Source organism: Microcaecilia unicolor, chromosome 5 (genome assembly GCF_901765095.1).
Source record: "Microcaecilia unicolor chromosome 5, aMicUni1.1, whole genome shotgun sequence".
Lineage (NCBI taxonomy): Eukaryota > Metazoa > Chordata > Amphibia > Gymnophiona > Siphonopidae > Microcaecilia > Microcaecilia unicolor.
The window spans coordinates 42,440,831-42,455,040 of record NC_044035.1 but is presented as its reverse complement, the minus strand read 5'-3'; the positions used below and the strand labels follow the sequence as shown (position 1 = coordinate 42,455,040).

At 40.8% G+C, this 14,210-nt stretch overlaps 1 protein-coding gene across 1 annotated transcript in view; it reads right to left on the bottom strand.

The window, feature by feature from the left end:
- Window positions 1–1,758: 1,758 nt before the first annotated feature.
- The window catches only part of LOC115470002 (SMC5-SMC6 complex localization factor protein 2-like), a gene marked incomplete at its 5' end in the record, with an annotated part of 119,785 nt that continues 107,333 nt past the window's right edge, over window positions 1,759–14,210 (bottom strand). The window contains 2 exon segments of the mRNA XM_030202835.1: window positions 1,759–5,242; window positions 7,138–7,206. Coding sequence (XP_030058695.1) covers window positions 5,129–5,242; window positions 7,138–7,206 — 183 coding nt within the window.

Here is a 14,210-nt window from a genome sequence, read left to right as displayed (position 1 = left end):
ATACCATGAGCACCCAGATTGGTTTCTCCTTTTCAAGCTGGATTAAGAGATTGATTCATTTAGTTGGGGAATGGCAATTGTGCAGTTTGTATCCTGAAACCATCCCCTCTTCCTGCTCTTGGTTGAGGTTAGATGTAACCTGTTGGGGGAATAATTCAGCCACTAAGAGGTCACTAGTAGCGCTATAGAAATTAGTAGTAGTAAGAGGTCAAGATGCTGTTTATGGATGACATCATTGATCTCTGAATATTTCTTAGCAGCTGATCTGGCATCCATCAGTTCTATAGTGGCAAAGGGTGATCTGGTGGTAATTTGGTATAGCAGTGAGGTGATCATTTAAGCACCTTTTATGTAGGCATTTGATCTTACACGTTTGCCTTTTTTGGTTAGTAGAGAATAGTTTTCTCTCCTACACAAGTGGGATCCCCAAGGTCTCGATTTGCTTCTTCACTGGGTGGCACTATAGCCTTTAAACACGGAGGATCATCAATCTTACCAGTTGGAATTGTAGAAATGGCCTTTGTTGTAAATTCAGTCCAGGCCTGGGACATCAGACTTCCAGTAGAGAATATTATTCTGTCTATGTACATATGCATAACTTTCCATCCCTGTATTTAGCATTACAGATATAGGGTGTGTCTATTCCATTGAATCTTATGTACTGTTCCTATCTGTACCTAGAAGAAAAACTACCTATTTTTAAAGTTGCTATAGACCAGAGTCTAACATCTGTTACTAATACATTATTTCAAGTCACTCTTTACAAAGGGCTACAAACTGAAGCTGAAATTCTCCACTCAGTTGCAGCTGAAACCAAAACTGGAAATCCCTTTTCCCTCCTCTTCTCCCCCCCCCCCCCCCCCACTACTGTACCATACATCTTTGGTGGACCAGCGGTGGCAAGAGTGATCAGAAGAGAAGATATTCTGGCTCAATTTGTCACAGCCATTACCCATAAATACAATTTTCACAAAATGCTTTTTTCTAATATAAACTTTTCCACATCATTATCCTGTTTCTTAAATTTAACTTTTCTTCCCCAGTTGCTTCTGCAATCCATACAGTATACAACCTTTCTAAATCATGGTCTTGTCTTATTCATGCTCTAATCTTAAAAAATCCCTAAAAAAGCAAGGAAAGGCTTCAAAAAGCAACCTGATGGTAAGCAGTGAGTTGATAGCCTAGGAAACTGGGTTCAATTCTCTTTGCAGCTCCATGTGACCCTGGGCACATCACTTAACGCTATTGCCCCAGGTACAACAGTAGTACAATATACTACCTAGATTGTGAGCCCACTAGGGACAGGTCAGTACAAAAAAAAAAAAAACTAATCCACTTGGGTCTAAGGGGTAAGCTGTGTTCCTGTTTCTGCTTTTTAAAATCTCTTCCTCCTCAGGTTTGCAGGGACTTTACTATCAAAGTATAAATACTGACTATACAGGTTCACATAGTCAAAATACGACTGTAGCTAAGGCAACAGTCTTAACTGTTCCCCTTCTATACTACCTGCTAAGGGCAATGGGTTCAAGAAGGTAAGTCTTAAATCAGAAGACCAGCGTGGTAACCCCCTCAGAGCATGTGCTAGTGAAGGACTACAATAGTTAAGACATGTCTGATGTTAGACTGGATTTAGCTCTTCCTGCTGCTATTTTACAGATTATCTTGTTGTGGAGGTGGTGAACTAAACAAGTGCTTGTCTAATTGGGTTCCTTTTAAGAAAGAACTTTTTTTTAAAATAAATACAAAACACAGCAAAAATCAAAAAGTGAGAATTTTAATAGGTTAAAAGAATACATTCTCAAGTATGAAACAAGCATTTGACAATAGTATATAAAACCTTTTAACAATTAGAGCTAAAGCTCTTGCACATCACATAATTCTTTCCTTTGAAACAGGAAAACTTTGACCCATAGCAGTAGCTCTATATCCAGAAAAAGGAATAGTACAAAAAAAATTACTATGCATAGAGTGATAGAATTGTCTTATTTACACTTTACAGAACTCAAGCTTTTTTTGATAAGTAATTTAGGGACACTTTTACTAAAGGGCATTAATCCTAACAAGTGCTTACTGATCTACTGCAACAAGTTTTTCTTGGATCTTTCCTGTTAGTGTGTGAACTCTTACAGTAGCTTTTTTTTTTTTTTTTGGGTGGGGGGAGGGGATGTTATAGGCAGAAAATGGGTGTGGTCACAGTACATGCTAACTGGCTAATGCTAAGTTAACATGAGAACACAGAGGCATATTTTCAAAGCACTTAGCCTTACAACGTACCATAGGTTTCTACGGAACTTTGGAAGGGTAAGTGCTTTGAAAATATGCCTCAGAGTGCCCTCCTAAACAAGGACCAGTAAGTGCTCCAGCCCAGATTCTAATGCACTTTAGTAAAAGGGCCCTTTTTGTAGTGCACAATACAACAAAATGAGGTACAGGAACATTAAAGCAGCACAGGCTCGAGCCCAACCTTTTCTGTGTTTGCAATGAGTTTTTCAACAATATGCTTGCTGAATCAATGTAAGAGGCAAAGCTAAGACCACAGGACCCTTAACCAAACTGTTCCCAATTTCTGCCAGCTACTACCTTGACTTTCTCATGTGCCCCTCTATGCAGCCCAAGCCTATTGAAGCCTACATTTCAAGCACTAACACCAGTACATCTTGCTTCCTAATCAATCAAACCACAGAATTTAAACTCATTTGCTATTTGCACAGTACTGCCCAGTTAAGGATTGCTGTATTTAGCAACTTAAAATAAAAATATGTACTGTTTAAAATGTACATAGATGCTGTGCTTAGTTAGATCAAAGGGGCAAGGGTGCCAACCAAAAGGACAGTCTGCACAGGTACATTTGAGAGGCTTCAACTCTCTACACTTACAATTATAGAAGGGTCAAGAATAGTCTCAGAAACAAGCTAGGAATGGTGTGCCTCCGGGCCTAGTCTTTCCTGCACACCTCTCCCCCCCCCCCCCCCCCCCCCTTTTTAAATAATCAACATGGACAGTAGTAGATGAGTCTCTACAGCTTACTTTTCAGTTTTGTGTACAATATAGCATTTTTTTCTAGAAAAATATTTTGCAGACTGCTAGTTATATTGGAGAAACAAACAAAAAGAGACGTGGTTTTCATGTTAACTAGACAACTAATATACTTAAATTAAAATAAACTCTGGTGCAAACATGTAACCACAGCAGAAAGTCTAACATGTAGACAGAATACAGCCTTCACCAGCTGTAATAAAAAAGTGCAAAAGTATTTAAAATTTAAATCATACTGTAATACAAGTTTACAGCGCAGACAGGCTTGTATACAAGCAGCAGCCGGAAGTGTTAAAGTAAACAAATCTTTGAACCTCACGCTGTACACTAAACTCCTCCCCTCATTCAGGGAGGTAAAAAAAAAAGTTGGAAATGCTATACAGAACATACAATATAAAAAAAACATGGATTTTTACCCAAAATTTGCTACAAAAAATAAAGTTTTAATATAAAAATTAGTAAATTACATAAAGGTACAAAAACCAATGTACATTTGACATGGTAGGAAAAATTTTTAGAATTTCTAAAGACTAATTTTACATAAATATCTGTTTAACCTGTACAGTAGATGTCTTACATTCTTATCCATTTTACCATTAGTTATGCTTCTCAGAACTAACTTTCTTTATGCCTCTGACTTTATGTAATAAGCACCAGCATGGTGGCCATTATGAACAGCTAGGCCAGGACACCAGCAGGGTAGCCACTATCAACAGCTACAGTTAAAAGAAGGATTATTCCCCTCTTGCAGGTCCCATTGTTTTGCATTTATGGCTGAATGTGATCCTCTTCATCCCCCTCCCCCCTAAATAGAATAAAGTAAATCAGATTAAAGGTACAACAGTTGAAAGGCAGAAACTGTAAGAAACAGTTAAAGCAAAACATCACATCAGACCCTGCTTTCAGTAGCTCCTAATATATTACCTAATGATCTTTGCTGCCACAACATCTGAACTGTATAAGCTAGACATCTCCACACAGAGACCAATATAGTTAGTGGGGAATGTGGAGGAGTTGGTCTTTAAAGCCGAGGTTCTTGAGGCACCCCAGCCAATTTTCATGATCGCCATAATCAATATTTATATGAGTGATATGCAGGCAGTGAATGCAGATCTCTCACATGAATATTCATTGTGGATATCCTCAACACCTGACTAGCTGGGGTGGCTCCAGGACCAGGCTTGAGAACCAGTGACCTAACTGCATTAAAGCTTAAATATCAGAGTAGTAAACAGCAAACTCATATTAATGGGAATAATATTCTTATCTATTCTCCCCCACCCCCCAATGCTATTTCCATCTGTATGTATTAAAGGCTTGGTCAGGGAACACGCCATACAGATTTAAGAGGCACAGTTCTAACTTTCAACACTAAGTTTTAGCCCTAACATATTTGAAAACCATGGTACTCTTGCTCCATAGTGAGTGCAGGCACCTAGCTTGCATCAGTCATTAATTACTTAGGAGTCTATTACAACTATGGATAACTGTTGCTAACCCTGCAAAAAGGAAGACAACCTCCAAAAAAATTTGTCTTAATTTGTTTTGCACAGTTTTCCCATTTTCTTCAGATATAATATACACCAAAGCAGGAAGCAAAAGAATGACTGTTGGCCACCTCAAAATACTGTACCCTGTACCTGATAAATACTTAAGCTTGTTTTTATAGGGTACTGAGAGATGCAATTATAAATCCATCACCCCCCCCCTTTTTTTTTTTTTTTAAACAGTATGAAGCTTTAAGCATTTAAATAAATGAAGTTTAGGAGTCCATAATCCCCAGTAGCACAAAATTCAAATCACCTGAGTCAATATCTTAGATTAATTAAATTTGTCTCATGCCTGAAGTGTAGATGCAGTGATGTTCTCTAAAAGTAGTGCTGTATGAAAAGTGTTAAATGTTATAGATTAATGGTAGGGAAGACTATTGAAAAAGAGTTCACTGACATGGCGCTAACTGTTAAAAGAACAACCTGAATGAAGGTTTAGAGAATCATACAGCAGTTTCTAAATGAAAAGTGGGCTTTGGCTTATTGGTCTGGATCACAGTGGTAGAAGTGGTGCAGCTCAAATGTTGTTTTGCCCCAATCACTCAGTTTTGATTCTCTTCACGGAAAAGGTCTGATTTAGTCTCCTTCAATTCCAAATTTTCATTCATTTGTATCTGTGGCTCTGGCATTGGCTCCCAATAATGAAGCAACTTTCCCTAAAGGGAGAGAAAACAAATATACAAATACGGAAAACCTGGTATTGTGAAAAGGTAAAAATATGTGTAAAATCCCACTTAAATACAATATTTCACATTTTGCTCTTAAACATTTTTTTTTTGTAAAAACAACACATGGCTCCAGCATTAACGTTCATAGCGTATATGAATCCTCATTTAATCATTTACATTCAAAGCTGAAATAGTATACATTTGAGCCATGAAAGTAAAACCGTTCCTTTACAACTCTGACCATAATTAAATCAGTTCAAAATATTTCAAGTAGCACACATTAAAGCAAAATGTTTTCAAAGATACGTTTGCTGCTAGTGCTATGAGTTGACATAGTATGCCTAATAGCTAGTTTCAAAATCTTGCTCTACGTGCCTGCTGAACAGGCCATGGGTGAAATAGCTTTTGGGTAGACAGAGCTGTAGCACGGCAACAATCCCACTACAGCCTCTCATTTTGGCTAAAGAAAATCGGCCAGCGTTGGTGCTCTGTGTAACTTTTAGATCCATGAAAGAACTATCCCACTGCTGTCCAACCATTTGAAAAACTTTCTGGTCCATGCTGGTAGAGATAGAAGTGTGTGCGCTAAGGAATTCAGCCTGGACATTTTGCCATGATGGTATCTAAGCTGTTGAGGTCACTACATTATACCCACTGGAACAAGAACCTTGGTTTTTTTTATCACTACTGTACCACCTTAGTGAATTTTCCACTGACCCAAGTTAGTGGTGAGAAGGTGCCGACTATTTGGTCAAGTATCCAACTAAATCCAAACTAAATTAATGAAAAAAAAAGTGATCACCTTACCCTGGTCTCTCAAACTGCATGTTTCTTCCTTAGCAAGTATCTTAAGTTTTATACTATACAATGTTCAGGTGCAGACCGGCTGAAATATACGTAACTACTGCAAAAAGTCTGCTGCCTTACAATGACACTTCACAACCTGCATCTAGTGCAGGGTATTATACAGCAGGAAAAATGGCCTCAAAGAGCTTCCGGATCCGAGTTTAATCTGTCGAAGCTAATACGGGTCAACAGACCCTGCCTTCATCGTTGGCCTAAAAAACCTAATGGCCCAAGGAAGGAAGACTAGAAGCCCAGCAGATGCGGCTGTGGTTCATGTGTACTAATTGTGACTTGGCTGAGAACGTAACACTGAGACCCTGAAGAAGCCGTGCGAAACGCTGGCCATCGTTGGCTCGGTACATGAACAAAAGAGAGTGGAGCACAGCACGCAACGCTGATTAGAAGCACCTACTGAAAAGATAAGTAGTAGTGCTTATGTAAAGTGTATAGATGCACAATAATTTTCATGAGACTAATTTAACCAGCAGGAATGTTAGAACATCATTAGGTTTTTTAGGCCAATGATGAAGGCAGGGTCTGTTGACCCGTATTAGCTTCAACAGATTAAATGTGGATCTGGAAGCTCTTTGAGGCCATTTTTCCTGCTGTATAATACCCTGCACTAGATGCAGGTTGTGAAGTGTCATTGTAAGGCAGCAGACTTTTTGCAGTAGTTTATTTATTTTTGTTACATTTGTACCCCGCGCTTTCCCACTCATGACAGGCTCAATGCGGCGGGCAATGGAGGGTTAAGTGACTTGCCCAGAGTCACAAGGAGCTGCCTGTACCAGGAATCGAACTCAGTTCCTCAGTTCCCCAGGCCCAAAGTCCACCACCCTAACCACTCCTCCACTCGTCTTAAGTTTTATATTCATGAAATGGGGGAAGACGGGAGTGAATGTCAATCTGATACCTAAATTATACAAAGCTGTACATTTTTTTTTTATTGCTAAAGCTGAAACTCACACTTAGAGGCTACGACTAACACAAACAGACATGTTCAGTAATTTAAATGCATAAAATGAATAGCACAGTACCTGATCAGGTCGTATATACTGCAACAGTTCTTGCCATTTTCCATATATTCTTGCGACTAAATCTTTCACCTAGAAAGAAAGTGAATTGTTATACAGCAAAAACTATGAATGATCTGCCACCACTCCAGGCTTCGTTCAAACAGATTTTGTCTCAAGAAATAGGCTGTCAAAAAACTTGATTTGTTTATATCGCAAATAAAAATTGCACTTAAATAAAAGAAATGGCATTGGGCTAGAAAAATTGTACAAGTTTGATCCTAAGATGGGATGGGGGGGGGGGGGGGGGGGGAAGGGTGGCAAATTGCTGACGTTTCAATTGCTTTTTTCGAAAAAGGTCTTTCTAAAGACCCACCTCACAGATTAATACATAACGTGTCTCCCTACGGATGCAGCAGCTGTTCACCCGTGGCTGAGACCGACTACACGGAACACCTCGTCGTGCACATTTCAGTGCGTTCACCAGACTGTTTCCATCGAGTGTGACTCCTGATGCAGGCTTAACGGTTGAAACACAACAGTTGCCTTTGGGTGCCCTTTTAGATCAGAGTAGGTCTTCTAATATAGTTGGGGTGGGCAAGCGACTTTTACTTCACAAAGCATGTCTCATTGGTAAGAAATATATTCTTCAACATTGGGTGGGTCAGTCCCAGCCTCCCTATTGGCAGTGGCAGATCCAATTCCATAATCTGCTGTTGGTGGAATTGAGAGATGCTGACTGCACATTCAAGAGAAGAAAGCGTTTTTTTGTAGGTATGGGTGGTTTATAATTCAAATATTACATCCAGTGGCATAGGACCATGTGCTGCCTAGAACAGGAGCAGAGGCTGCCTGCTAGGCTCCTCTATCTTTTCATTGATAAAAGCTAGTTTTGACCTATATATCTTTGCCAGAAGTGGGTAGTTTCTGCATCCTGGTCTTGATCTTGTTGGTTTGACCAGGTGTGAATTAGAAAGCCCTAGTCATTAATATGGCTCTGAAGTTGCCTCATAAGAGTAAGGTTGTACAGAAGGGAGCATCAGCCAAGATCACCCTCACCGAGTCCTTCAGCAAGTATCATGTGGACTTCAGAAATTGTATCAGAAGTGCGGGCTGTGGTGGAGGCCGCGTTGGATGCTAAATTACAACAGCTTCACGATAGAACGGAGAATGCACACAAGCATTTGGATAATTTTGATTTGCAATTGGATTCACAGCAGCATCGGGTTGAAGTGTTGGAATCCCAGGCCCAAAGTTCTTCTTGGTAAGTGAAGCAATTGCATCGTACAGTTTCAACAACGGAATGCAAACTTGATGATTTGGAAAGAACAGCAATAATTTGTCTCATGGGCCTAGTTTAAACTTGTGTGACACAGATCTTGTGTATATATTGGAGAACTGGATGCCATAATCTTTTACATTTGGGCACTTTGGAGGTACCTTTTAAAATTGATGAGCTCATCGTGTGGGTTCAAGAAATACTGCTACTACTCGTCCTTGTGTTGTACTTCTCCGTGTTTGTTACTATGATCAGCAGAAAATGAATGGGTTTTGGTGGCACTTTCAGTTACGGCTAAAACAACAACAAAAACAAACAATTTAGGTCGGCCTCTAATTTTTTTCCCTTGTGTCCTACCAGACCAGTTCAGACATAGCTTTGCTTCCTACCAGCAGATGAAGTGCATGGATCTTTTTTTTCTGTTCATTAAAAGATTTGATATACCGCAACACACACAGGTCAAAGTGGTTTACATAAAAGCAAAGATACTTACCTGTACCAGGTATTCTCTGAGGTCAGCAGGCTTCATATTCACACACATGGGTAGATGCCAATCCACATGGATAAGCATCACCCACTTGTGAGAATAGAGAGGCCTGCTTGTCCTCGGAGAATGTATTAAACAGATCCTTCTCTGTATGTGTCTTTTCATTCTTCTGTGCAAGGAGCCTCCTTTCTGACTCATAAATGGTTGTAAAGGTGATTAATAAGTTCCCTTTTGGGCTCTAAGGCATCCTTCTGTAGAGCCTATATTCATGTTTTTTATGATCTGGATCTTTCTTCCACTCAGGACATGGACAGAATCATGACTTGGTCTGTACCATGCTCCACAGAACAATGAAAATAAAAAAAAAATCCCTCTATTTGAAATCAGAACCAGAATTATGCTAGATGGAAGAGGGAGAGCTTTGTGCTGGCATCCTTTTGGCACAGCAGAAAACAAAATGAAAGGGACCGACAAGACTACTGCATTTGGGAAATGTCAACCATGTTCAAAATTTTACATAAGTGCCATTCCAGCACTTATGATGATATGTTTCTATTCCAATTGAGAAGGGACTGAGCGATATTTCATCAATGGTGGCATCCTGTATTTCTAAAATTAATAACTATAGTCTTATCCATGGGTTTAAATTGAACACTGATAAGACAAAACTAAACTTCTGTGGTTGGTTGAATAGAAGTGTTGATTTTGTTCCTAACTATTTCTGATAATCTTTCTTTAAAGGTTGACAGAATGTCAAATGTTCTTGGCATCATCTTGGATACCACTCTTTTGAACCTCAAGTAAATCATATCTCACAAGTTGTAATTTTTTAAGCTTTGTTAGCTACGTTGAATGTCATTTTTTTTTCATACTCATCATTTTGCTACTTTGGTGCAGGCTATTGTATTATCTCATTTTGACTACTGTAATATTTTTTATTGATGAAAGAAGCATATAAAATTCAACAGAAACTTGAAGATACTGACTCAGATGGTGTCATATAATTGTCAATACAAAATTTTTATATTTCTGCCCCCCTTAATCACAGCAAGATACAAACAGTTAACAACGAAACTGTAAACTAACCTAGACCCAAACCCACCCCTCGTCCCTCCTATCACCCTATACCCCGTAAACCAAACTGCTCCCCCCTCTTTGCAATCCCCCCTCTCTAAACCCCCATTTTTCGGGAAAAAAAAAATTAAGACTATTCAGTACGAAACTACGGGCTTTAGGTGATAGACACTATATATATAATTCCCAAATTTCCAAGAAAGCTGTCCTTCTCTTTGGGGAGGACCCCACCACTCTTCGTTCCTGCATTAACAGCTCATGCAGACGATTTCTCCAATGCCAATAATCTGGCGGCTCTTCACTCATCCATGCATTCAGAATAAGCTTCTTCCCTAAAATACTGTGCTTGCGAATAAACCGCTGGTAGTTGGGAGGTGGGGATAGTGCTGGGCAGACGGTCTATGCCAGAGCCGGGGGCAGGGAGGTGGGGATAGTGCTGGGCAGACTTATACGGTCTGTGCCCTGAAAAAGACAGGTATAAATCAAGGTAAGGTATACACAAAAAATGGCACACATGAGTTTATCTTGTTGGGCAGACTGGGTGGACCATGCAGGTCTTTTTCTGCCGTCATCTACTATGTTACTTTGTGTTGAATTGCAAACACTTCATATTTATCAAGCAAAATACCCAGAGAAGAAAACCGGATCCTATCATGCACCACTGTCTCTAAATACTTAACTATTTGTCCCCAAAAAGCTTTTATCTTATAGATTTCCCAAAGAGAGTGAAACAACATACCCTCCCCCCCCACTCACACTTTGAACACAACGGATCCGGAGCCCCCCCTATTCTGAAAACTTGAGTCTTGGATACATATGCCCTATACAAAATTCTATATTGACATTCTCTCAGAGTAGCATTCCCTGATAGAGTAGGTATACGCGAGGCCAATTTCCGGAAATCTAATTGCAAATTAGGCTGTTGCAAATCCTGGGCCCACCTCAATCGAATACTTTCCGTGTCCTTGCCACTACCTAGCTCCCAAAGGGCCCTCTGCAAACCTGAAACATGATCCCCAGGAACTGATGCAAAAAATTCTCTAACTCGGCGTCCATGCCCACTACCCAACTTTCCTGGCTCCAGGGAGCGAACATAATGAGCCACCTGGCAATACGTGAATAAATGACTATGATCTATGCCTACCCCCAAAGCTCCCAGATCTAGTAGCTGCCCCCTTATATCTATGACATGCTCTAACCTCGTAATCCCCATCTCCGCCCATCTACAAAACACTTTATTCTCCGAACCTGGAACAAACACAGGGTTACCCTGTAAAGGCAAGAGATCCGAGGTGTCTGCCGCTAGTCCCCAACACCTGTTCAAATCTCTCCAGATATCTCTAAGAGGACCCAGCAGTACACTACCTCCTACATGAACAGGAGCACTGCAATAAGAAGTACAGATGATAGGGTTTAAAATATTTTTGTTCTATACTACGAGGAGTATAATCCTGTCTTCCTAGAAGGCAGTCTCCCAGATGCCTTAGCAGATAAGCTTGATTATAATGGCAGAGATCTGGGAGCCCCATCCTCCCTGCCCTCCAAGGACCCATTAATAATTTTAGAGGAAGTTTAGGCTTTGAATCTCTCCAAATAAACTTCCATAAGTGCTTATAAATCTGCCTTAAATCTTTATTCTTTAACCGCAAAGGCAGCACTTGGAATGTATAAAGCCACCTGGGAAACTCTACCATTCGATATAAATGAATCCTCCCATGCAGTGTGAGCGGTAAAGCCCTCCACTTAACCAACTGTCCCTTCATTGGATCTACCAATCTAGTAATATTTAGATGATACAAGGCAGATGTTCGCATAGATATCCACACTCCTAAATACAGGAGATATTCTGACGCCCATTGTAACGGAAAGGCATTTCCCCATACCCTCCTCACACTCATGTTAGCTGTCAACGCCAGTGATTTGGAATAATTAATTTTAAACCCTGCAAAATCCCCATACTCCTGAAAAAGTTCCCAACAAAGCCCCTAATGATCGCTTGGGCTGGGTAAGATGTACTAGTATGCCATCTGCAAAAGCTGAGACCTTGAACGATGAGGACCCCCAGGTTACTCCCCTCACTTCTGGGTGGGAATTAATTTCTCTAATCAATGGATCCAATGCAAGAATGAATAACAAGGGAGATAGAGGACACCCCTGCCGCGTTCCTCACCGAACTGGAAATAATGAAGATGGCTCCCCGTTAATCCACAAAAATGCCTGCGAATTTGAGTAAAGTGCTCCCACCGCATTCCTAAATACCCCCTCTATTCCCACCTGCTTCAGTACTGCAAACAAACTTCCAGACTACCCAATCAAAGGCCTTCTTGGCGTCAAAACTGACCAGCAGAGAAGGCCTTTTTTGTGCCTCCACTGTCTCCAAAGAGGTCAAAAGGGCTCTGATATTACTTACCACTGTTCTACCTTTCACAAATCCTACCTGTGAGGACGCTATCAAATTGGGGAGCACCCTGGCCAACCTATTAGCCAATATCTTGGCATAGAGTTTAACGTCACAGTTCAATAAGGATATGGGCCTGTAGGACCCCACCTCTGCCTCATCCTTACCAGGCTTCAACAACACTATCACTTTTGCAACATTTAACAAACCTGGCATTGCTCCAGAAGCTGCCATAACGTTAAATAGATTAAGCAATGAAGGCGTCATCTGCTCCTGCATCAGTTTGTAAAAGGCTGTACTAAACCCATCTGGACCAGGCGCTTTATGAATTTTACTCTGTTGCAACGCCTTCTACAATAGGATTGACATTGCTGCCTGGATGTCTCAGCGCCATCTGAAACTAAACATGACCAAGACTGAGCTTCTTATCTTTCCCCCTAAACCAACCTCTCCTCCTCCCCCATTCTCTACTTCTGTGGATAACACTCCCATCCTTCCTGTCTCATCAGCTCGTAACCTTGAGGTCATCTTCGACGCCTCCCTCTCCTTCTCTGCACATATTCAACAGACTGCTAAAACCTATCGTTTCTTTCTCTATAATATCACCAAAATTCGCCCTTTCCTTTCTGAGCACACTACCAGAACCCTCATCCACACTCTTATCACCTCTCGCTTAGACTATTGCAACTTGCTTCTCACAGGTCTCCCACTTAGCCATCTCTCTCCTTTCCTTCTGTTCAAATTTCTGCTGCACAATTAATAATCCGCCAGTGTCATTATGCTCATAATAGCCCTCTCCTCAAGTCACTTCACTGGCTTCCTATCCGTTTCCGCATACAGTTCAAACTCCTCTTATTGACCTATAAGTGCATTCACTCTGCAGCTCCTCAGTACCTCTCCACTCTCATCTCTCCCTACATTCCTTCCCGGGAACACCGTTCACTGGGTAAATCTCTCTTATCTGCACCCTTCTCCTCCACTGCTAACTCCAGACTCCGTTCCTTTTATCTTGCTGCACCTTATGCCTGGAATAGACTTCCTGAGCAGGTCCGTCAAGCTCCATCTCTGGCCGTCTTCAAATCTAAGCTAAAAGCCCACCTTTTTGATGCTGCAAACTCCTAACTCTTGTTCACTTGTTCGGAACCCTTATTTTATCATCCTCACTTTAATATTCTCTTATCTCTTGTTTGTCCCGTTTGTCTGTCCTAATTAGATTGTAAGCTCTATCGAGCAGGGACTGTCTCTTCATGTTCAAGTGTACAGCACTGCGTACGTCTAGTAGCGCTATAGAAATGATAAGTAGTAGTAGGACCATTAAGAATCTCTTTTTGCGCCTCCGATAGCTTGGGCAGAACTTGGTTGACCAGATACATCTCACTGTCCTGCATTATTTCTGTTGGTTCCTCATATAAAGCCTGATGTCCCTGAACTCGCTCTATAATTTCGCCATTTACACGGAGGAGCTGCCCCCCTTTATCCCGTACTTGTAAAATCTTTGATGGTCCCTCTATCCCTCATATCAGCCTACCCATCAATGTTCCCGCTTTATTCCTATATAAAAAGAGTTGGTGTTTATAATAAATGTGACTTCCACGCCCTCTGATGAAGCAATTCATTTAATTCTCTCTGAGATGCTAAGAGAGCCTGCTTCTTTTCCTCTGTCACAACCTCTCCAATTCTAACCCTCTGTGAATGAACTTCTTTTTCTAAACGAAGACTTTCCTTATCCCTCATTTTCCTAACTCTCGCTCTGTACGCTATGATCTCCCACCACATTACCACTTTAGCTGTTTCCCAATACAAGCTAGCTTGTTGTTGATGACCACAATTATGAGTTTCAAATTCCTTCCTCACCAATA